Source organism: Piliocolobus tephrosceles, chromosome 3 (genome assembly GCF_002776525.5).
Source record: "Piliocolobus tephrosceles isolate RC106 chromosome 3, ASM277652v3, whole genome shotgun sequence".
NCBI lineage: Eukaryota > Metazoa > Chordata > Mammalia > Primates > Cercopithecidae > Piliocolobus > Piliocolobus tephrosceles.
In genome coordinates this window covers 93,875,465-93,901,826 of record NC_045436.1, presented here as the reverse complement: position 1 = coordinate 93,901,826, position 26,362 = coordinate 93,875,465, and the positions used below count along the sequence as shown (strand labels likewise).

The window sequence follows — 26,362 nt, the reverse complement described above, 5'->3', positions numbered from 1 at the left end:
CTGAGCATAAAGTGTCTGCATGCCTCGTGTGGGGATTAGAATTCTAACTCTGGCAGCTGTTTCATCTCTGTGCTATGTGGCTGGCAAAGACTTTAAAGCCCATTTGTAGGAAGAATATCTTTTGTAAACCATCGGCTTTGAAGTCAGATTTCTAAGACTAACTTTTCTGTAGAAAGACAATGATAAAAAAAAAAAAAAAAAAACATGTCCTCAGTTTAAAGATGACTCCCCTGAACCACTCCACCCAGTAGTTGTACCCAGTCTAAATTGTTTTTTGTGTTTTAAAATGTCTTTGAAAATGTTCCTTTTTTCAGAATATTTGTATAGTAAGTAACATAGTACGTAACTATTGGAGTTGTAGGGTGATTCATTGATGAATGTATTTCTTCTCCACTCTGGTGTATATTTCAACAGAGCAGAGACTGATTTATTTCATCATTACCTTCCCGTCCTCTAGCATTGGCCCAGCTCCCCAAATACTTGTTGAATGGAAGAATGCCTCATAAGGTTGATACAGAAGGAAAAGAAATAAACTGTATACAGCACCATATAAACAAACATACCCAGTCAGCCCTCTGTATTCCCAGGTTCTACATTATGGGACTCAACCAACTATAGACTGGAAACATTTGAGAAAAGAAGAAAATAATAAAAAATAACAATACAACAATAAAAATAATACACTCTAACAACTATTTTCGTAGCATTTACATTGTATTAGGTATCATAAGTAATCTAGAGATGTTTTAAAGCATAGAAGATATATTAATATGTAGGTTATATACACATACTGTACCATTTCACATAAGGGACTTGAACGTCCATGAATTTTGGTATCCCTCAGGGTTCTGAAACTAATCCCTGATAGATGCAACTATATATGTGTGTATGGATCAGTATATAGAGTACTATGGTTAGTACATGGTAAGTATTCCAAACATTTTGATTTTTTATTATTATTATTGCTTGGAACCTCAACAGAAAATGTGCCTCCTTCTCACACAGAACATGGATACTTCTTGTGCTATGTCACAAGAAGTCACTATCTCCCCAAATAAAAGGCTAGATTGATCAGAATGTTTGCATCTTTCCCATTCAAGCACCTGGCTAGGCCCATTAAGCCCAGAGCCCTACCTCTCAGTGCCTTTCAATCCCCTGACACTCAGTACTCTCATTACATATTTAGTGACTTAATTTACAGAACTGCTAAACTCACCTTTCTGAACATGTCTTCTAAAACTGACTATCTCCCCAGATTAGCCAGAAGGGCTACAGGGAAGAGCAGAGACTAGAAGGCCTACAGCAGCTAGCAAGGTTAACTTCAGGGAGCACCATCGCACCTTTCAAAGTTCCCATTTCACAAAGTTTTGCCTGGGAACTCTGCAGGAACTTTAGCAACAGGAGAGAATTAAAAATAAATGACTAAATGAAACCTAGATTTATGTTTCAGTCAATTGAGAGAATCTGACATGGTAATGTGCCAGCCCACAGTAGGTGTTCAGTAAGTAACTGTTGAATAAATTTGGTGCTAGAAAAAATGTCTCAGTGGCTCTTGGCATCCATTGCCTCTTCTATAAAGAGAGACTGTACTATACATCCCTCTCCTACCTTTGAGCAGGGCTTTAAAACTGTGACTCTAGTAAAATCAAGAGTATTTTCACAACCAAGACAAGTTTTTACAATGGTTTTACTCCACACAGTAAAAAAGAAAGAAAGAAAAAAAATGATGAAGCTCCCCGAATTACTGGATGGGAAACACTGGCTTCTTTAATGCAGGAATGCAGACTGGCTTCGTGGTTCTTGAAGGAGAAACGCATAACTCTTCTTCTCCACGCTCTTGGCTGGAGACACCCTGTGGGTAAGTTAGGGGAGAGGTAAGAGGGAGCAGGCAATTCCAGTATCTTCACGTAGAGAAAAGGTAACGAAGAATCAGGCTGTAAAAGCCAGCTATTGGGAGAGGAAATAAAACTTAAAATTTGTCATCGTTAGTGGAAAAAAAAAAAAAAAAAAAGAGGTAGGGACAAAAGGAATAAGAAAATGATGGGGTGGGGGAACTAGTAAAGGAAAACCTGAAAAGGAAGTTGGAAAGAGGAAAGAGTGTAAGAGTGTCCTACGCATTTTGTTTTTACTCCTGCTCCTTCTCTCTGACTCCCTCCAGAAGCTAGAAAAAGTTTGCAAGCGCAACTTTAGGGATGGGAGACAGGGCTCTTCACCAACAGACCCACGAAAAGAAGCGTCCGCTTCACCCTTCCCCATTCGCGCCGCCGTCCTTTCCCTCTCGCCGGGTGATGGGCAGGAGGCAACACTCTTGGGACGCGGTAGCTCAGGCGGATACCCCGGAATCCCGTCAGGCTGGAGCAGCACGCAGCTCTCCCTCTGGCAAAGCCTCCTCTGCCTTGGCCATCCACCTCCCGGAAAAGTAAAAGGAAAGATCGAGCCTCTAAACCGTCCTTTTCCCCCTCCCCCTCTTCCCGGAGGAGCTAAGGAAGAAAGTACCGTTCTGTGATTCACTGGAGAGAAAAGAGGGAGGAGGCAAAAGAACTCGGAGTGCCAAAGCTAAATAAGTTAGCTGAGAAAACGCACGCAGCTTGCAGCGCCTGCGCCGGGTGCGCCAACTCCGCAAAGGCCAAACGGGCTCCGCGCTGGCTGGCGACGGGGCTAGGGACCCGGGTTTGGCCTTCAGGCTCCCCAGCAGCCGGGAAAAAGAATTGCTGCCCGGAGTTTCTGCAGAGGTGGAGGGAGATCAGGAAACGGCTTTTTCCTCACTTCGCCGCCTGGTGAGTGTTGGGGAGATTGGCAAACGCCTAGGAAAGGACTGGGGAAAATAGAGAGCCCTGGGAAAGTGGAGAAGGTGATCAGGAGGCCGGTCCACTACAGCAGTTTATCTGTCCGATGAGAGCCCGACGAGACGCGTCCACTTCGCAGTTCTTTCCAGGTGTGGGGACCGCAGGACAGCCAGCCATTCCCACTGCCCTCCGTACCAGCACTCCCAGGACAGTCAGCCTTGCTCCCCAACGTCGAGGGCGCTCTGGCCACAAAAAAGTTCCTGTCCAGTGTGATTCTCAATTCCTTGCTTGTTTTTTTTTTCTCCAGAGAACTTTTGGGTGGAGATATTAACTTTTTTTTTTTTTCCTTGGTGGAAGCTGCTCTAGGCAGTGGGGAGGAGGGGGAGAAAGTGAAATATGCTGGAGAAGAGCGAGCCCTCCTTGTTCTTCCGGAGTCCCATCCATTAAGCCATCACTTATGGAAGATTAAAGTTGTCGGACATGGTGACTGCTGAGAGGAGAGGAGGATTTCTTGCCAGGTGGAGAGTCTCCACAGTCTGTTGGGTGCATGTGTGCGCCCGCAGCGGCACCGGGCGCGTGGTTCTCCGCGTGGAGTCTCACCTGGGACCCGAGTGAATGGCTCCCAGGGGCTGTGCGGGGCATCTGCCTCCGCCTTCTCCACAGGCCTGGGTCTGTCCTGGAAAGATGCTAGCAATGGGGGCGCTGGCAGGATTCTGGATCCTCTGCCTCCTCACTTATGGTTACCTGTCCTGGGGCCAGGGTTTAGAAGAGGAGGAAGAAGGGGCCTTACTAGCTCAAGCTGGAGACAGACTAGAGCCCAGCACAACTTCCACCTCCCAGCCCCATCTCATTTTCATCCTAGCCGATGATCAGGGATTTAGAGATGTGGGTTACCACGGATCTGAGATTAAAACGCCCACTCTTGACAAGCTCGCTGCCGAAGGAGTTAAACTGGAGAACTACTATGTCCAGCCTATTTGCACACCATCCAGGAGTCAGTTTATTACTGGAAAGTAAGTGTTCCTACTTCTTATATTTATTCTTTGGAAAAATCTTAAGCATTTAATTAAGATCCAGCTCCAAACTTAAGGGAGTAACAGAAAATATGGGGAACAACTGAATGAATGAAGAATGAATGAATGATATATGGTATTGGGGTACCGTGTTAAAATGGATGCAGTGTTAATGATCTTAATTTTCTAGTCACTAGTGTAGTCTAGTTTTCCTTTTTACAGAGTCAGTTGTAAGTTTTTAAATGAGATGAGAATGTGTAAATACCCACCAACCAGAGATTTCCAGAAATGGTCTCCTATTCCAAATCTATTCTACTTTTGAGCATGCTCAGATTTTGTTTCAGATGTCATATTAGAATTCACACTCACTATCACTGATAAGAAAGATCAAAATTTTATTTTACTCTTGGTGCATTTTTAAATCTAGAATTGAATTATCAGAGAAAATGAGCCAACGAAACAGATATAATGTAAAATATGACCAGTTTATGTACAACTCTGCTTTGGTGTTTGATGGGTCATTTTGTCTTATGAGACCCCCTAATGAAGGCCATATTTAATTAATTACCAAAGCAGTTCTCAAAAGGCAAGGAAATATAATGGTAAGTGCTCAAGAGGAGTCAAACTTCATCTGCAGTTTTCTGCTGCTCTTCACAGGTCTGGAATTTTCTGACTAATCAACAGAAATGAGACTATTTGTATGCTTAAGTAAAGTGCTTTTCATATTGTTGCTGTTTTGCTAAATAGCTAAATCTTCTACTTAAAAATTGTTCACACATTTTCATATTTTTACTCTATCCTATCAGAACATAGGCTACTGTAATTGATTTGGATGTACAAATTCGGCCTGTGGAACAAAGATAAACTAGGAAGGACAGGGGTTAAGCTGGACAGAGGTAGAAGAAAACCCTTAGCCATTTCAATCTATGTCTTGTGATTTCAGTTGCAGGACAGGGAACCCTTGCTTCTGTGAAGTTGTTCTTGGAATTGGATCCTATAAAAGTAGCCAGTATCCATTGGAAAAATAAAGACTATTTTGTAAGAATCTCTGTCTTGCAGAGACTTTTGCTTACAGCATGATTTCCACTGCTTAGCAAACTGTCAGAACTTAGCATCATTGCCAGAAAAGAAAAAAAATTATTATCCTTCCCTCTCCTGAGAATGAGAAAAGTCTCACTGTACTTCAGAGTCATTTTAAAGGTTAATTGTGGCATCAGAAAATCAAGGGTATTTGATATTTATAAAGGAATAGATTATTGGCTGGAAAATAACAAGTCCATCTGGTGGCCTGGAGGTCAAGTTCTTCATGTTTAATCCCAAACACGCTTATATTTGGCTCATGAAATAACTGTCTCACAAAGCCTCACTGGACCTCTTCAAGTAACTTATAGAATTTAGATTTACACAGATAGCCAACAGTGGTTGAAAATATGTAACTGAACTATATGAATTTATTTTTCATAATAAAGTGTATGTTCAAGACTTTTCACCAAACAAGAAAATTTGTTCTTAAACATTATCTTGCATTGAAACAATATGTAGGCTTTATCTTTTAACCATTATGTTACTTAATAAAATGAAACAGAAACTATGCTGAAAATATTTCCTAATTTTTTCTCTTTAGTGAAAGACTAACTTCTCTGTAATTTCAATGCAATCAAACATCTGATGAGATTTCTTTTCTCATTAAAATTTTTTATTCAGTGCAACAGGTTGTATAACTTTTATAGACAAAAAGTACAAATAGCTACTGTGATTTGATTTAAATTTCTATTTGAATTAAACATTTGAATACCTTTTCACTTGCAATTTCTCCTTTTAGACAAATTGCTGGAACCTTCCTTTAAATGAACACAGATGTAAGAAATATAGCGATTATGGAAGCCCAGTTCTGGATTCATTAACCCATTTATGCCTGAGGTTGCAATTTTTTGAATTTTTGCAATCAGACTCTGGTAATGAAATTGAGCAGTAGTATATAAATAACTCCCACATGCTTAGAATTCCAATAATAGAACACTAGGCATAAATGAGTTAATAATGCAGGTCCCAGAGAATATGGTCATTTGTTCTCTCTGTGAACACATGTCTATGCCTTGTGGATCTTCTTAAAAAAAAAGGAAGCAATAAAAAATCTGAAACGAGCTAAACTATTTTGAGGGAAATAAAATGGGTTATGTGAAGTGTGACATGATTCAAATATCTTCACATGACAAAGAGTTTACATAATTGAAGCTGAAGTTACTTTTGATACTGTTAACAAAACAGCCCTCCCTTTATATTTTTCTGGAGTCAAAAATTAAAAAATATATTTTCTTTTACTACACAAATCTATAACAAATTGCAGATTCCCTTAATAATTTACATCACACTAGTCTGGCAATATTAAATATCAGTCAGCCTGTCAATAGGCATTCATGTGTACAGACCCCTGCATTGGAGCTATGAAGAAAAAACAAGAAGTAAGCCCTAATCTCTGGATAGTAGTTCTCAAGCTGTAATGTGCAAAAATAATCAGTCCAAATGCTAGTTAGAATGCAGATTTCTGGGCCCTTCAGCTTTGGTTAGGTCCAGGGTTGAGTCTAGAAATCAATAGTGATTTAATGAGCATGTCAGGTTATTATGATGATGACATTATCAAAAATAAATTAAGACTGTTAGTATTAAATGTTACCATCTGCTGAGCAGTCACTGTGTTCGGGGTAATGAATTTTATATGCATTGTCTCATTTAATCCTTCCAACAACTTTAGATAGTTGCTATTGTTATGCCCATTTTATGTTAATGTGGCAACAGATTCCAAGAGGAGTAGTAATGTAGGGATTCTATGCACTGGGCTTTGAGAAACAGCATTCTAGGTGTTCACAGTTGTCCTGATGAGATAAAAGGTTGATTGGGAAAGTGACTACCTGTGTTTGATTTATTTCAAAGTAATTTACTCACTTCTGTTTTTACAGTTTTGCAAATAAAGATATGGATTAAAAATATCTTTCTTTTCTTAAAAGAGAATATAGTGAAGGCTTCATTAAGAGAATTATAAGTTTTGCAAAACCTAGACCTGTTTTATGCAGACTTTAGAGAAGGAAAGGTTGACAATCTGAATTGAATTCACATCTTTGATAGTAATTTTGTGTTTTTACTATTTTGTTACTCATTTATCCTACTTGAAATACCATGATGGTCACTGTTAACAAATGCAAAGGCAACTCAAATAATGTTTATTTCTAATAGGATATTTGATAAATTCGCTGTGCTTAAAACAACCCCCTACCCAACTGGTATCCCTCACCATGGATAATCACTTTCCCAATTTCTCACACCTTAAATTAATTTTGCCTGGTTTTGAACTTTATATAAATTGAGTTACAGAGAGGATACTCTTCTATGTCTGGTTTCTTTAAGCATTATGTTTGTAAAATTTTTCAATGTTGTTTCCTGTATATATAAATTCACTATCATTGAATAGTATTCCTTTGCATAAGCATATTACAATTTATTTACCCATTCTACTGTTAATAGACATTTGGGTTGTTTCCATAGCTGGGTTATTATAAACTGTGCTACCATAAAAATACTTGTGTATGTTTTTTTGTGAACATAGGTATGCATTTCTTTTAGATATCTATCAGGAAGTGGAAATCCTGGGTTAAAGGGATGTGTATGTTCAGTTTTGGTAGATACTGCTCAAGTTTCCCAAAGTGAGTCTACCAGTTTATACTCTCACCAGTAATTGTATAGAAAGTTCTACTTGCTTCATATCTTTGTCAACATTTATTATTATCTTTTTTCATTTTAGTCACTCTGGTCATTATGCACTGTTACATCATTATGGTTTAAATTTGCGTTTTCCTGACAATTAATAAAGTTGAGCATCTTTTGACATTTTTATGAATCAATTTTATATCCCATTTAAAGAAGTATTTATTCAAGTATTTTGCCTATTTTCTCTTTAGATGATTGTTTCTGCCTTATTAATTTGTGGTACTTATTTATATATTCTATTCTTTTGTTAGATATTTGTATTGCAAGTCTCTTTGCCCATACTGTGGCTTGCTTCTTCATTCTCCTCAACAGTGTTTTGGTGTTTTAGTGTATTATTTTAGTGGTTGTGGTGTGTTTGGTTTCTGTAGTTTTTTTTTTTTTTTTTTTTTTTAACAGGAGGTTTTAATTTTCTGGTAATCGATGTTATAATCTTTTTCTTTTTATGTCCTATTGAAGACATTCTCTCTACCCCAAGATCATGACCATGGTCCCTAAGAGTTTTATTGTTTTGTTTTTATATTTAGATTATGATTCATCTGAAATTGGTTTTTAGTATGGTATAAATGAGAGTTCAAGATTAGTTTTTCCATGTTTATACCCATTTGACCTACACTGTTTATTAAAAAGACCATACCGTCTCCATTACACTGCAGCATCACTTTTTCATAAGTCAGATGAATGCACATGTTTGGTCTGTTTCTGCACTTTTCCATTCCAATTCTCATTGTTTTCACTGTTTAGCTATTGGTTGTGTCAATGCTATGTTCTCTTAACTACTATAGCTTTCTAATAAATATTAATACATTGAATGTAAATCCTCCTGCCTGTTCTTCAAAATTGCCTTGGCTATTTTTTACCAGTTCATTAATTTTCCTAGGAAAGAAGAGAGAGTATAGATGTACAGATGCAAATAGCTTGGAAGATTTGGTTTTGGGACTCTGAAGTAGTTCTCTTCTGAATTATCCTACTTTCTAAGTAAAATAATAAATGAGGTAATTAGCTGAGAATGAAGAACTGAAGGTTTAACGAGTGAGGGAGAGAGATACAAAATATCTGCTAGGAGAGTGAGAAAGTGATTGGGTAAAGAAAGGCAGTAAAAATACTGGGCTGTAATGAGAGCCCACTTGAGATTTGTGGTCATAAATTTTAACAGACATCAGGCATTTTTTGTTTGTTTTTCTCCCACCCTGCTTGGTGCTTGTGTGCAGAAGTACAGTTGAAGAGGTGGAATTAACTAGTTTTTGAGATTTGCCAAATAAATAGCATGGTGGATCGTGGACTCTTTGCAAAGAAAGGGGGAATACTATAGGGGCTTATGTTTTCTTAACAAGTGCTGGGGTCAATAAATTAACTGTCTGTATGTCGTTGAAATGAGAACACTACAGTAAACTTAGAAAGTTGAAAACAGATAATAGTGATTGGGAAAGTGTATGCATGGGATCAAAATTTAGTTATGTAGTACAGGTTTTGAAAATTATAGGGTAATGAGTGCTAAGGTTGGATAGGGGAAAACATCTTTGGAAGTAAGGAAGGCAAAGTATTTGAAGGACAGAGTGTTGAATAATCACTCCCATGGATATCCAGTGAGAAATCACTGAGAACAAAAAGAGAAATAGTAGCAAAGAAGACAGCGAGCCAGTGCTGGGATCTTCTATGAATGAGTGTCAGTGAGAAACTAAGATGGCACCCATACCTGCTCCAGGTTCTGTGAATATTGGGATGTGAGCAAAAACCCAACCCCAACTTGAAAATATGGCAGGGACAGTCAGCAATTAATTACAGCAAAAACGTACAGGGGCTGTCCAGGGAAGAGATGAAGTTAAAGAGGATTTTGTTTTGAGACCAGACTGCACAACATAGTGAGACCCTGTCTCTAAAAATTAAAAATAATTAGCTATGTGTGGTGGCATGCACCTGTAGTCCCAGCTACTAGGGAGGCTGAGGTGGGAGGATCCCTTGAGCACAGGAATTTGAGGCTCAAAGAGCTATGATTGGGCCACCACACTCTAGCCTAGGTAACAGAGCAAGACCCCATCCCTTAGAAAACAAAAGTTTTAAGGAGGATTTTGCTAGGTAACAGTGGGGATATTGGAAAGTGTTAGGGAGTTGGGATGGGGAAAGGATTGAGTGAGAGTACAGGAGGGACATATACATGTAGATGTTAGAATCTGAATGAAAGCAAATACATTGGAAAGTTTGGAGTTTTGGTAAAGACTTAAATAAACAGGGATGAAAAGCATGGTGGGATTTTCTTTCCCAGATAATCTCTTAGAAAGTGGTGAGTTTCTGGTTTTAATTATAGCCTCATTCTGGAGATTGACTCAGCTGGGCCTTGCCAGCTACAGCCACACGTATAGTCAGCCACTCAGTTGGGAGCTCTGGTGGCCTAGTTTGGTATAGGAACATAGGATCCAGATAGGCCTCCTCTGTGGATGGCAGTGGCCTGTCAAGGCGGGGGAACGTTTCTTCCAGTTTACAAAATACTGCTTTTAGATATTAAATTTTCAAGTTAGAATTGTCCTAGTGTAGAAAACCCTGAAAAGGTAACTGAATTCTTTCAGCCACTCTGATAGGAGAAAGAGTCAAGTAAGCTTAGGGGAATAGAGTTTGATTATTTCATTTCATAGGCATATGTGTACACACACACTCATTTCCCATCAGCTTATTGTAAACATCACAGTCACGCATGCTTCCTCTTCCATCCACTTCTTTTATTCAAGGCCTAGTTTTAAGCAGCATGTTACACCCAGACAATACTCAATAAATATCAATTACGTTAGTTATATGAGTTCAGTCATTGCTTTCATAAATATTTAGTTGATACTTAAACATTTAGAAAAATTTACATGTTTCCTGTTAGAAGTTCAGGAAAAACAAGTTTCCTTCAAGCCTTACTTTGACTCTGTAAAATGAATATAACAAGTGGAGAGGGTGGCTTTGACACCTCACACATCCATTTCAAAAAGAATGGCTCAATAGTCAAACCATTTGACAAAGAGCTACCAATTCCTATTTGACCATATGGGTTTTCGGAGACTAGAATTGTGGTCAAGTAAACTATTGGCACACTCTTAAGCTCAAAGTCCATAATTTTCAAGAGTCTTTTAAAAAAGCCATTGAGTGAATCCCTATTCGGTAATTCTGTTGAGTTTCCTAAATAGCTGTACTTAAAGGTGGAAATTATCCAGGTGCAGAAGGCTGACAATATCTTGTGTCATCCAAATGACCTGTCTTAGAAATCAAAGATAGGAGGACTAAAAGACCTAGAGCCCCTGTTTTTAATATGAGCTCAGTATAAAAGTCTTTTTATTTCAAAGTTTGGTTTCGTTCATTTTTTTCCTATAGCAATATTCTAAAATTAATTTTGATTTCTTCTTTTTCTGTAAGTACTTTACCTTGATGTAATTAGAGTTTGTTTCAGTGTTCTTTTATAATTCTAGATATATTCCCAGAAGCATTACCTCATTGAGGCATTTTTTCCATGCCTTACTGTAAAAAATAATAATAATAATAATGAAAGACTTTCTGCTTCTCATCTTTTAATCTCTCTCTCTTCTATTTTATTTATTTATTTATTTATTTATTTATTTATTTATTCTTAGTGTTTTCTGAGATAGGGTCCTGCTGTGTCACCTAGGCTGGACTGCAGTGGCATAATCATGGCTCACTGCAGCCTCAACCTCCCAGGCTCAAGTCATCCTCCTGCTTCAGCCTCCCAAGTACTTGGAGGACTACAGGTGTGTACCATCATGCCTGGCTAATTTTTGCATTTTTTGTAGGGACAGGGTTTCCCCACGTTGTCCAAGCTGGTCTCTAACTCCTGGGCTTAAGTGATCTACCCACCTTGCCTTCCCAAAGTGCTGGAACTACAGGAATGAGCCACCTTGCCCAGCCCCTGTCTCCTCTAATTTACCCAACACATTTGATTTGCTAAAACTGACTCTCATGACATCACCATCCTCAGCAAACACCCTCCCTGTTCCCCCACTGACTCCAAAGAATAGGAAAATAAATAATTTTATACTGAAGGCCTTCTTGTGCCATTTGTTTTTCAGACATCCTGTTATTTGATCTTCACATTCACACTGAAGGTAAAAAATTTTTTATTTGAAAAATATTTCTCAAATATTTTACAAATGTCCACATTTTATGGATGGCATATGAACATTTTAGAGAAATTATATAAATTGATCATGGTCACACACAGTTTCTTAAGCAGCAGAGCTATTTGAACCTAAACTTGTGTGACTTTATTATTTTTTATCACCACATTCTGCCTCCTATGAAAATTAAGAACACCTTAGTCCAGTTATTAAACAATATTTTTAGCCTTATCTTTCTCCTTCTACCTTCAAACTCTACGCCAGAGAAATGGATGATTCACAATTTCTCAAGAACATCTCGATTTCCTCTGTCCTTTGGCTCATTCTGTTTTCACTCCTTGGAATTTATACCCTATCTCTCTTTGCCCAAATGCCAACCACTCATTAAGACTCACCTAAAATACCACTTTGCTTATACAGCTTTCCATGATTCCTTAGCTGGAAATAATTTATCTCAATGATGAGCTTTCGTATTCCTTTTTGTAACTGTCTCATTAGGCATGATTTTCCACTACTTCACAGCTATTACTGAACCTCTTATTTCCCTTGCTGGTCCCCTAAGCAGCAAAGCTGATTTATAATCTCCATAAATCTCACAGCACCCAATCCAGTGTTTTGTACTAATAGGCACTAAGTAAATGTGTGAAGAATGAATGAATGAAAGACTGAATGAATGAATGAATAGATGAATAAATGATTATTTATTTACCCCTGGCAGTCAATATGATCAAGATGAAGTAGCATATAATTTATATCAAGGAAATCTGAGTTACGGTACAGTGCTGATTCAACAAATTACTGACTTTGACCTTGAATAAATTTTTTGGTATTTCTGAGATGCATTGTTTTCATCTATAGAATCATAGTAACGATGTTACTTACTTACCAATCTTAAAAGTTATTCCACTCATCAACCGACATAACATATGTGAAGGTACTTAGAGAATGTTACACATTATATAATTTTAAAGTAAGCATTCTTTTAAATTTAGAGTTATGTCTCCATAATTGTAATCATATAAAAACCTTACAAGTGGCTTTTACTCTTTTTTAAAGCTTTCTGTAAATACAGTCATAGCTCTCATCCAACTTTAATCTGTTGATTTAAAAAAGGGTTAAAATTAAACCCCGTATGTTTTAATTTTAACATATTTTATCTGGCATGGTATTCTGCATGATATTGTTGGTTCTGAGATGTCCAAAAAGGTGACTGGGGTGTATTTTTTAAGGTCTCTGCACTTGCAAACTGTTTTAGTTGTTGGTTGTCATGCTTGGCAGAATCTATTGGAACCCTGCTAAGCCTGTAACAAGTGAGAGCAAATGTATATTTAAACAGTGATGTCAAAAGTATAACACTAAATAAGACATTGAAAATAGGGTAATGGAAAGGCCAGTAATTAATTACTTCAAATTCCTTCAATGAAAAATGTCAAGACATGTTATTGAATATTATTAATATATCTTGTCCAGCTTTGAATTCCAGCTCACCCTGGGACTACCAGTTAGAAGGTACACAATGGTTTTGAATTAATATATTGTTTTAGTTTTCATAGGGATTGAAACATCTGTGCTCTATGATCACTGTTTCCATAACCTCCTAAATTATTATATTGCTTACAGCATCTGAATCCACCTCTACAATAAGACCTAAGTAAAATTCCTACAATAGTCGAAATCATGACACTTCCCTGCTTAAAATTTTTAGAAGTTTCCACTACTTGGAGACTAAAGCATAATTTCTAAGCATTCCATATAAGGGCCTTCAAAATCTGGCCTCTGCTAAGGTTCTGCTGCAATCTCCCAACAATTTTCCGTTTATACCTTCTTTGGATTATCAGTGCCAGAGTACTTGAACTTTCCCACGAGGGCTGCATCCTCATACCATCCTGTTTCCTTCTAAGCAGGGCTTCCTTTGGTAGAATGTTCTTCATTCACCTCTGGGAAAACATCATTGCATCTTTGTAGACCCTCTACCACCCTCATCTCCTCACCAATGCTTTTCTGATCATTTTCTCACCCCACCTCAGGTAGAGTCAAGTGCATTCTGCTCTGTTCCTATCGTCTTTTCTGCATTCCTCTGTTTCAGTTTTTATTCTTAGTTACCTCTTTCCTCTTAATCCCTAAGTATACAAGAATACACTAAATTGTAAACTTCATATAGTCTAATTTAAAAAACACATAAATATTATATGTATATACAAATCTCTCTCACACATATATGTATATATATGTGTGTATATATATACATATATATATATATATATATATATCACAGTGATTAAAAGAAAGAACTTATGTGACATCAGCCATATAACTTAAACTAGCTATCCTTCAGTTTTTTCATGGGAAAATGGGGATGATCATTATAGTACCTCATGGGGTTTATTATGAGGATTAAGTAGAATTGTGTACCAAAAGCATTTAGAACAGAGCCTGCCACATAGAAACCCATATAACTTGATAATCTTGGTTACCTCCAGGCTGGGAAACTTTAAGTTAATCTATCAATAGTTAATGAATGTTTGCTGATAAGCAGACTCTCAATAAACATTTATGCAATAATTAAACCAAGTGAGAAGCTCTGAATGATAAAATATTCAAAAACTATGTTAAGTGTTTTATGACTGACATTGAAAATGTCAGAATGACATTTTATATTCATTCTGAATTTTAGGAGCTTTCATATTTTCATCTGTTAGTACAATAGCTTAAAATTTAACGGAATGTTTTCATTTAAAAATTGTTAACTTCATATTACCATTGCTCATCAACTGAGATATGATGCCATATTTGATAGAGTTGGATGAACATAGATATTCAGATTGGTAACAAACTTTAGTAATTGTTCAAGCATAATTTTAAATTATATCATATTCAGAGAGAGCAGTTATTTTAAGTGGAAGTTATCTGAGAAGCAGGAGGCATAGGATTGGATACCTATGTCTAACCCCAGCTCCACACTTCAAGTGAAACCTTAGGTTACTTAAAGCCTGTAGATCTCCTCATCAAATGAGAGTAGTAGGAACTTAACAGACCATTCGTTCTGGTATGTTTATCTTATTAAATAAGATCATGAGGGATAAAATACATAGAGCATTACCTGGCATATAATAAATGCTCAATACATTCTAAGTTTTAGATTTAACTGAACTTTCAGGGAATTTATTTTGAATAGAAAGGGAAAAGTATTTTCAAAGTCTCAACTACTCTTATAAATTTTGTTCCAAATGGGCATATGTAGAATCCATATCAGAAAATGACAGCATACTTACAAACCTTTTAGGTTTACCTTATGTAAGCTTTACACACTTTTTCTTGGGTATAATAAGATGTGGCAGCCAACACACTTTTTCTTGGGTATAATAAGATGTGGCAGTCAACAAAGAGTGATAGGATTTTTAGAGCTCAAAGAGATGTTGAATATTATTTTTCCCAAAACCTTCATTTTATAACAATGAATTCTCTCTCCACTGACTGAATATAATCAATAATAAAATTTCTCTATCCTATCACCAACACCAAATCTACCAACCAACTGGGCCTCTTAGGGAGACATGCCAGAAAATTATCACTAGGTCATTGTCCCCTTCCTGAGGAGATACCATGATATACTTTTCTTATAACTCGGTTATTCTCAAGCTTAGTAGAGAGGGTAAGGACCAGCCATAGATGAGAAAGAGGATGTGGCAACTGACTGGACCCCATCAGAGTGCTGAATTGTTCCATGCACAAAGCCCAAATGGGCTTGACAGGCATGGTTTGGCAACATTCAGTGCCCAAGAAGGTCCAGCCAGCAGTTGGACACAGCAGCAAAAATTTGGGTGGCAACCAACCCTTGATTAAATTAAATTCATAACCACAAATCTAAAATAGGCACTAAAATATGCCAGCAGTTTTTTTACCTTCTTATATTATGTGTCCCATTCTTCAGAACTACTATTTCCAAATTTCTCATCTCCTCAAACTGCTAATATCCTTTCATCAGCTCATTGCCTTACTTAAAAATTCCATTGAGAATTAGAAGCAATAATAAATTAGTCCTTTCATTACCAACATCAAGTTTACCAACTTACCACCATTGACAGCATATGTGCAGCCTTCCTCTTCAAGTAGGCATTGAGGTACATGCATCAGTCAAAGACCCATGCCTCCCCAAGCCACTTTTTTCCTCCTCAAGGACTTAGTTTTTACAATTTTACATTCTTTCTTTGTCATTTTCTATCTCTACTAAAGCACTTCTACCATCACATAAATGAGTTTAAGTTCCTTCTATCTAAAAATAAACCAAAACAAAGTGCACAATTTACTTGACTCAATTTTTCTGCACTTCTACCTAGCAAAAATTCATAAATTATATATATATACTAACTCCATTTCAATTATTAACCTATAATATATTAATACATACTGTAAATTTGATAGCATACCTGTATTATAATATTAATTCATCTCTACTATAACCTATACTATAATTGAAAATCTTAAAATAAATTTATAATGTATTAGAAATTTATTTAAAACATTATCCCTAATCTTCAATCTGAAACCAAAGAATTTTTACATTGTTTTATCAGATTTTTAAAAATTACCTTTGGAGTTGAACATTATGAGGTTAAAGACTTTGAACACACCAGGTTCTTGCACAGGATAAGGTCATAATGAATGTATGTGAACGGAGTGATTCAGACTCAAATTAAAATTTAATTTGGTTTAGACATTTTTTAAATAATTTTGAAAATTATTTTGAAGATTATTTTGAAAATATAAACTCAAACATTTGAAATCAATTGTTTACTTTGTTCCTAGTTTGGCTATCTTTGTAACTCTGTAGTTTAGTCGTACATTTTTCCTAACTAAAAGGTTTAGTTGAGCATAAAATCTTGTTAATAGCAATTTAACATTTATTTGGCATGTATGTGCTAAGAAATATACCTTATGTACATTACCCTCTAATATATATTCTTAGTACATCTATCTCTAAAAAATATATTTATCTCTCTATGTGTATATCTGTATCTGTGTCTCTTTTATATATTCTCCAAGTCTCATAACTCTAGAGTAATTATTATTATCCACATTTCACACTTGAAGAAATCAAGCTCAGAGAAGTAAGGTATCTTGGCCAAGGTCCCATGTAAGTAATGAAGCTAGAATTCCAAATCCAACAATATGATTTTTCTATGACATTATTCAGATGGCTGACAGGATGGGTTTGTTATCCCTGCACAGCTTTCTTTAGAGTAGAAAACAATAAATATCTTTCATTATTAAAGTAAAGCAACAGCAGGCTAAGTAGATAGAGTTATTCTAAAAACCAGAAACTCTTATTCAAAATTATTTCCCATACTGTTTTGGGAAGTTGCAAGAAGTTCTTGTTTTTAATTTGTTTCATATATAAATTAATGATGTCAATATTACCTTTCAGAATTTCTAAGAATACTTAACCTATTAATCAAACTATGCTTTCTCTTGTTGAGAAATGAAATGAAGAACTTAAATATTTGATAACTGTAGATGCCACAAGGCATTTAAAATATAATTCCAGTTCTATTTTTGTTACTGTGTTTTGAAGTAATGTCTAGTTCCTATACAATCTTTTGTTTAAATTTGACTGTGAAAAGTTTTTATAATGTTTTCCACATATATTGTTGATCCTAACAACCTCTCAAATATTAACAATTAGATATTTAGGACTGTAAGATGTATATAATGGAGCAATGTATAAGAATTACTCAGAGAACTTGTTAAAACCGTATGCGTATGCCTCTGGTCCTACCGTAATATTTCAGAAGGGCTAGGGTGGGGGTATTGGTTTTGCATTTCCAATAAGCTCCCTGGTGAAGGTGAAGTTGCTAGTCTGGGAACCGTACTGAATAACACTGAGGTAGAGTTTTGATTTTTAATGCTCCATGGTGATTAATTGCCACCTTTGTCTCTTTTTTTTTTCTCCCCACCATTTATTTAACACTTGCTATATGCATATGACTACTTAATTTAAGTACTATCTTAGAATCAAGTCAATTGACTTGTGTTTTTCCTCCTAAAGTCTGCAATTGAAAGCTCGTTTAAAGTCTCATAGAGTTGACTCTTGGAAGAAACATCCTTATTAATGTATGTCTGTTCTCCCATAAAATAAGTGATATATTCTTATTTTAGGCTTACTAATTGGTTCAAGACCAAAAAGCAACTGATAACTGAATAATGAGTTTCTGAGAACTGAATCATGAAAGTAAAGGTACTAGGAGATGTAAACGTTTTGGAGTATAGTTCTTTTTTATGGGCTCCTTTTCTACCACAGTGTGAACTTGAAGAAAACAAATGCTTATTTCAGTGTGCTGTTTAAATCAGGAAGCTATGAATTTTATCTGGTTTTCATCAGTTTCAGAGTATGTGCATATACCGTATATCATAATTTTCTAAAGTGTTGTAGCCATCTTAGCTAGGGAATTCACCGTCATTATCTCTAAAAGAAAATTGGGTCAATTGGATTAATAGTCTGAGATTTGCTACAATTAAAATAATTCAGTGGTTCGTTTCCAAGAGTAGAGCATTTTAGATCTGTTTTCTTTTCCACTGTGTCTCTGAATGATTCCAGATGTCAAAATAATAAAACAAAAAACAGAAGTAATTTAAAATCGTGTTTTAAGATCTATGTTAATACACTGGATTATGTCGTTTAATCCTCACCTCAAACCTATGATGTAGCTGAGCCTGATTATTTCTTAATTATATAAAGGAAACTCCCAAGGTTAAATGTATACCTTTAGAAATTCTGAAAGGAAGAAAACTACTCATTGACTAATTTGTAACCCTTGTGACACTCCATTACCAGCTAATGGTTCATTAAGTAATGGCCCTTAATTTAAGTGGTGTCATTTTTATTTCCCTGAAATTCATCCATCATTCATTCATCCATTCATTCAACATTGAGAACCTACTCTTTGCCAGGTGCTGTTCTAGACACTCAGTGATTATGTTTTGGCTTTGTTCCTACCCAAATCTCATCTTGAATTGTAGTTCTTATAATCCCTAAATGTCCTAGGAGGGACCCCACAGGAGGTAATTGAATCACAGTGGTGTTACCCCCATGCTGCTGTTCTCATGACAGTGAGTGAGTTCTCACAAGATCTGATGGTTTTATAAGGGGCTTTTCCCCCTTTTGCTTGGCACTTCTTCCTGCCATCATGTGAAGAAGGACATGTTTGCTTCCCCTTTCCCCATGATTATAAGTTTCCTGAGGCCTCCCCAGCCGGGTGGAACTGTGAGTCAATTAAACCTCTTTCCTTTATAAATTACCCAGTCTTGGACAGTGCTTTATAGCAACATGAGGATGGACTAATACACTGGGAAACATATAAGTTGACAAACCTATAAAAATCCCTGTTTTCATGTTGTTCATATTCTAGTGCAAGAAGACACAAATAAGAAAACTATATAGTATGCTAGAGGGTGACATGCTCTAAGAAAGAAGATAAGGCAGGAAAGAGGATTGGGAGTCACAGAAATTGAGAGGAGAATATTACAAAGGTCACAGAAGGCCTTGATAAGAAGGGAGGCGAGGAAGGGGTCATTGTATGTAGCTTTTCCAGGCAGAAAGAAGAGTGAATGCATAAGTGTTACAACAGGAACCCCCTTGGTATGTTCAAGTACCATTACAGGACAGCCCCACTAAGCTAGTTCAGAGACAGATCAGGAGAGAGTAAGAGGAAATGGGTTCAAAGCAGTTAAAGAAGACAGATCCTGCAGTGTAATGTAGGCCCAGGCAGGGGCACTGACTTTCACTCGACTGAAATGGGAGCCACTGGGAGGCTTGCAGCAGAAGGGGAACCTGATCTAACTTCGTTTTCAACAGAACTGCTTTAGTGGCTGTGTTGAGGATAGATCATGCAGGTTGGATGGAGAGCAGGTGGATCTGTTAAAGAGACCATAGCATTAACTTATGTGACAGATAGTGGGATGGAGGGAGGGGTGATGGAAAGTGATGGATTCTGACTATATTCTGCAGATAGAGCAGACAAGATTTTTTGATGAACTACAAATGCAACAGGAAGAAAAGGAGGAGTCAAGGACAAATTCAAGTTTATTCATTCAACTATTAGCAAAAAAAAAAAAAAAAAAAAGGTGTTTGCTCAAGCAGATATGTATCACAAGTTACAGGAATTTCTTTGAGAATTACATTTCACATTTCAAAGCTTAACAATAAGTAATAGTCTTTGTTTCTCCCTTCTCTTTCTGACTCCCTTAGGTTTTATGTTTTGAAGGATTGCAGTTATAGATTTTTTTTTTTCATTTATCATAGTAAGTGGTATCAGACGGTCTGCATCTGAGTTCTGGCTGAGCCACTTACTAACATTTCAAAAGAAAGAAAAAGCAGCACAGGTGAATGTGGGGGAAGGGTGCTGCATTAGGGCAAGCATGTTTGTCTGGCCTTACGTCTGTCCCAGAGTAGAATGAACTGGGTGAATTCACCATTCTCCCTTACTTCATTACTTTGGACTTGTAGCCAAAACTCTGCACATTATTAGTGCAACCATATGGTCAGATGGTTGGTGATAAAAAGAAATCAACACAAAAAGCCAGTGTATGAACTCAACTTCCCTCTCTATTTTCATCAAAATGAAAGTGTTCCTACTTCAGACTATTGATTGTATCAAGTATCAAGTGTTTACACACACACACACATACACACACAGAGAAAGAGAGAGAGAGAGAGAAACACAGCCACACATACATGTTTTTTCCCTTTCTCTTGGATTAATGTCAAGGCAAAAGAGTCTGAGCAGTAGTTGGTGGTCCTGCACTTACATTTTTAGAATTATAATTTTTAAGGATTTACATCTGGCAAGATTTTTGTTAAAACTTGAAGTCCACCTATTTTGCTTCTTATTTTCAAATGGCTAAAAATAGGTCATTTGATTTAATTTATAGAACATAGTCATTTATTACAACTTTTCCACATTGGTGATCTCTTCTTTTTGTTCTCCAAAAGCAAAGTACTCACTAAACAGTTTATGGGCCAGCCTGAATAAGTTGTATTACTGCTGGCTTTTGCTGCAGTTTTCTGGGCCAAAGAGTTAACAGCTGTGCAGACACTGAGAAAGATTGCATTGAGAGGAATGTTTGTTTTAATGCATTCACTTTAGTTACCACACATAGTATTGAAATCAAAACGTCCAACCTCCATCTGATGTAACATGTTAGCCCAAACATTCCCTTTCTTAGATTTTAAGAACAAGCACTACAGAACATATCCTGCAAAAGAACATTTGTGATTGTTTATTTTTTAAGGAATGTGGAGTCTAGTAATCTTTTACAAGTTCAAATCTCTCCTCTAAATCCCTTTATTTTAAATCTTAAAGTGTAAAACTTTAGGCAAGCCAGGTTGTGTTATCGGGTTAGTGCTATTTCACTTCCCACCTGCTGGATGCCTCCTCCAGGTATCATCAGAGTGTGCATGTCACATCTCCATGGTGTCTGCTCAGGATCTGCACTGTAGTCTGTCTCTCCTGTTGCTGATTTTTCACCTAGAGGAGCTGCCCATTTCACATTACCTGTGTTTGCCATAGGTAAATTGGTTTATTTCCTTGTTGGACTTGAAACTTATTCTATAATTTTTCAGACATTTTTCACTGTGGCACTTTACAATCAAATGAATTTCTTGATGGAAAAGAAGCCCAGCATATAAAACAAAAGAAAGTAGAGCTGCTAGTGCAGGTTCCAGCCTCAACCCCTTCCTTCTAAGGTAGGCTCGGGACACTGCTGCCAATCTCCAGGGCTCCTGGGTCATTGTTTGAAATACACTGGTCTATTCAATCTACTCTGAGGGAATTTTCTTAACATATCAAGAAAATAAGTTACTGACATAATGTTACAAATAAGTAATATGTTAATAAGGCAATCATTCTCAAGAAGTGCCAGCATCAAGTCATAAAATGTAAAATTAATGACTCAGCAGCAGCAACAATAAAAAACTACAGATCTATTAAACACATCTTTTATAAGAAAATTATTTGATTCTTTCTTTTCTACAAACTGTGGCTGTCATTCTGATGAATACACCAGAATCAATTATAGCTACTAAGGTTGAGGCAGTTCACTAATAATCCTGCAGTGTTATAACACTACCATGGAGGTGAGCATGAAATACTTTAACATCCAAACCAGGATAGTGGAGGTACACAGAAAATAATCATAAAACAGCAATGTTTGTAAAGTAGAGAAGCTTTTTCAGATGATCTTGAACTCTCAAAATTTTCACTTATCATCAAATTCAATAGCCCCGTAGTGAGAAAAGCATATAAGGAAACTATTATTCAATAACTAAGTTGTAGTTAGGCATACCAGAACAGGTGTAGGGAACCACACATAAAATTTATTCTCCATCAATGTGTATTTTGTAAAACGCCTACTACAACTCATTGTCAATGCCTCATTTTCTTATCATTTTATCATTGCCTAATTGTTATTTTATCAATGTCTCATTATTATTTCTCTAACTCTAAAACAGAGAAACCAGTAGGAAGCCGTCTGGATGAGAAACAAAATACTTAAAAAAACATAATGATAACACTAAGAATGGAAAGAGAACAATAATTCAAGAGAGAAACAATGATAGAAGATACATTACTTAATGCTCCAATGAACACAGGCTTGAAGACAAGAGAAACTAGAAGACTTTCAGAAAAACAAAATCTATTTGGGTGGCTGATAGATCACAGTAAAATACAAGGTGGGGAATATTCTGACTTCTAGCTGTGTCATTTGGTTCCATACTTTCATTCCATTTTTCAGAAACCAAATTCCATTTGATAATATGCAACTATGTAAACACATTCTGATGAAACAGTTAATCTCATGTTGATTATAGTTGCCAAATGTTCAAGAAAAAACATGTTTAATATACATAAAGTAAAACGTAGATTGTCTATGAAATGTGTATTTTAATGCTACAATGATCATTGCAATCTCTGTAAATAAAAAATGATAGAACAGAGGTTATCCTAATCAATGTTACAAATTCAGAAAAGCTAAGACATGAAAACAGGGAAGTGCTGGTTCTCTCTTACCCAGTCTTTCATAACAGTTAAAAATTCTTTCTTGAGGCTGTGAAATTGTTCACAGGTTTATATATGTCCCTAAAGTTCAAACAGTGAAGTGTCTCCAGAGCTTTATTACTCTGACTCATGTTTGGCCAGATGACTCATTATTAGGGAATTGGTTTACTAAGTCAGATCTAGTGTGTGCATTTGAAACATTAAACAGAAAATTTTTGAAAGGAAATGTCATGCATATTTAGAGGCAGAGCTGTTAACGGGACAGAACACTGAACTGAGGGCAAACAGAAATTATCCCCCCAACAGTATGCTGTTGGCTTTTGAGGTTTCTGTTCTGTGTGAGCCATTCAGAAAAATGTCTACCGCAACATGAAACAGATTACTTAATTTCACATTTGCCTGAAAAGAAATGTTCTCTTCAGACACCTCTAGTTATTATTTAAATTCTATCGTGCTTTTAAATTGCTATTTTAAGAAGAAAGTCATCATTTCTATCTTCCCACCCTCATCCCGCTCCCAAAACACAAATGGTTTGATTCTGGAGAGCTTATTAAAAGGATTGGTAGAGTAGAAATGGCAAAACTGGGTGTAGCCTGTGTGCGGGGTTTAACCTTGCAACAAAGGAGAGAGAAATGTTGTGGCAATTTAAAAACTAGCAGGTTCAAAGAGAGGATATTTTCAAGATAGAGACATATGCTTGAAGGTAAAGGCTGAGGATAGAATGTAGGGAAATTAGTGGAAAGTAGAAGATTAAAGAAATGGGAGAGGTAAATTTATACCACAATCACCCTCTTCTCAGCCTATTTGAAATTTTATATTGAAATATTGAAATTTTATTTCTCTTCAAAGAGCTACATCAATGATACATCCTTCTCCCAACCTTCCATGCCTTAAGCTCTGTTATGTATCTATTTGTATATATATCAGCTAAAGTCAAAATATGCAGGTTAATATCCATAGAGAATAATTTCAGAGAAATAACCAATCTATGATGTAGGAAAATAACCAATCTATGATGTAGGAACCTAATCTTTATCAAAGTTAGGGGTTCAAAGGCCTTTGGTTATCATAGGTGTCTAGTTTGGAGAACATAGTGCAAATAGAAAAATAATTAACAGATTCTTTCATTTTTCTACAAATAGGTGAACATTAGACATCATGCTGTCTTTAGTTATAATATTGATAATGCCTTTTGTGCTGTTGGTAACGCACTTAAATTTTTTAACATTAATTTTGTTTCTATACCTCTGTCCTTAATTCAGCTGAATTTTCACTGTACACTTTATGTACAGCAACATTTAATGAGGAGGCTGATTTTTTCATCTCCTTTTTGCCAGACTGCCTAATTCAGTTCATGTTGCATCAGGCAAGAGAACTGGTGTTCAGCTTGCTTTTCCATGGTTTGTTTGGAAGGAGAGAGAGTAAGAGGAAATAGAGGCTCCAGGCAGTGGCAACAGCTGGAAGGCATCTCTAATTAGATTCCAAGCAAACTTGGGCTGCATTTATAACTTTCCATATGCTGGCTTACAGTTTCTTTTAAAATGCCTCCCAAAACAACATGCAAATTTAAAAAGATTTGCTGCACTTGTATATGTCACTCAATATGAAGTTGTTTTTCTTGAGCACCTTAGCATAGAACTCAGACTAGTAATCACTGAGTCCTAACTTTGAAGGTGTTATCCAGACAAGATGGTCTCAGACGGTCTGTGTGCTTGACCGACTTTTTGTTTGCTGGTGAAAATTTTTAGACTGCCATTACATCATAACAATTAAGAGATGTTTTTAAGTCTTGTAGATGAAATTCTGTCTCACTTTTAAGTTTGTTCCCACATAAGCAATTTGGAGTCTTTTTTTGCAAGTTAATGTTACTTTTTTTTAAATAAGCACAAAGGAAGCAAATCGTTGTGTTCAGTACACAAATCAGTCACCATGAACTATGAAAGTAAATGTTGTACCTTTGTAATTTTGGTTTTTGTGCTCAACAGTAGAGAGAGAGAGCTCAGAGTTGATAGGTTTTGTTTTTTAATGTTCTATCCTGGAAAGTTTGATTTAAGATTTGCCCACTCAATGTAGCAAAAGACCATATTTGTTGCAGAAAAATGACTTTAAAGCCTCACTTCCATTTTTAAATAAACAGTTCTCTACTTATTTTTATATTTTTTCCCAATACAATATATTGCTTATTAGTTTTGCAAATGTAGTTTATCTTTCTATTTTTTCTCAGAAGAGGTCTCTGAAATTAACTTTTTTAAAAGAAGAAGAAATCCCTAATATTTAAGGATGTTAATAGAGATATTTAAATAAAATGGTGGAAATACTTTTTGGAGAGCTAAAATTAAAAGAACTGTCCCCATCCTAAGACGTCGGACATCACATTGAAGCCTTCATTCCTATTAGCTTACTATATCTTCCTCAAGGCCTTCCTCCCCAAACCTATCCTTGCTTGAAAACATTTTATATTATGAACTGCCTGCAATTATTAATGGCATTGATTATTCTAAAGTAAAACACACCCTCTAATTTAGGATCTATAATTCTATAGGCCCAGCTTGCTGCTACAACTGCAACTGCCTGTAAAATGCTGCATTGTCACCAGTCTCTTCTCACATTAAGCCGCTGGAATTGTCTTTCTAAATTGCACATTCCACAGTGCTACTGCCTGCCTGAAAAGCATAAGGCTATTGGCACCCTGGAGCCTGTAAAGTCACTACAACTTGTTGTGTCATCAAAGACCCCTTACAAACCGGACCCTGCAGTCTTTCAGACTCCTTTCTCACCACTCCTTCAAGTACCCGGTGATCTACTTGCAGTGATCATGTCACCATTTCATGAACTTAATCTCTTTCTCATACTTTCATGCCATTGCATGAGCTGCTCCTTTTCAAATGCATTTTACCCATTTCTCATCCTGTGAAGATACAATGTATCCTCCAGAACTCAAATGTAATTTTACTTCCCTTGCTTATTCCTGCAGACAAGTTTCTCCTTCTCAATTCAAACATTTTATTCATTGCTTTCTTCTCCATTGCACTGTGAGCTCTTCAAAAGGATAGGCTTTGTCTTATAAAATTTAAATTTCCCCAAGTATTTGGCATTATATGATATATAGTAAATGGCCAGTAAAGATTTATTAAGTGACTGTGTGGTCCCACTGATTTCTAGTTTATTTAAAACATTTCTTCCCATTTTTGCTTTTAATGTCTTAGAACCCCTTCTCCTATTCTTCCTGTTAAGTGATTAACAATTTACTCTTTATGTTCTAGGGGAATATATTAAATATCCCCTATAAGGAGAGGTGGCTCTTTATTCTTATGGATTTAAACCCTAATCTATTTTATTCTAAGCACATGTTTCATAAAGTAGGCTTTATCTAGCTTGCTTTCCAAATCACTACAAACTCTCTGAAACCAGCCTGGGCAACATGACAAAACCCTGTCTCTACAAAAACTAGCCAGGCATGGTGGTGCATGTCTTTAGTCCCAGCTACTCAGGAGGCTGAGATGGAAGGATCACTTGAGCCAAGGAGGTTGAGGTTCACAAATGAACCAAATAACAGTTTTTAAATAGATTTCAATAATGTTTTCCAATGTTCGGTTTCCATACTACAAATAACTCAGAAATATGATCTCATAAAATATTAGCTA

The 26,362-nt window shown here is 36.3% G+C and overlaps 1 protein-coding gene across 2 annotated transcripts in view; it reads left to right on the top strand.

The window, feature by feature from the left end:
• Positions 1-2,113: 2,113 nt before the first annotated feature.
• Positions 2,114-26,362, top strand: part of ARSJ (arylsulfatase family member J) — a 77,827-nt gene continuing 53,578 nt past the window's right edge. For both annotated transcript variants that reach the window (XM_023219899.1, XM_023219900.1), the window contains exon 1: positions 2,114-3,799. In XM_023219899.1, coding sequence (XP_023075667.1) covers positions 3,402-3,799 — 398 coding nt within the window. In that variant the 5' untranslated portion in view covers positions 2,114-3,401. The remainder of the gene's footprint in view (positions 3,800-26,362) is intronic.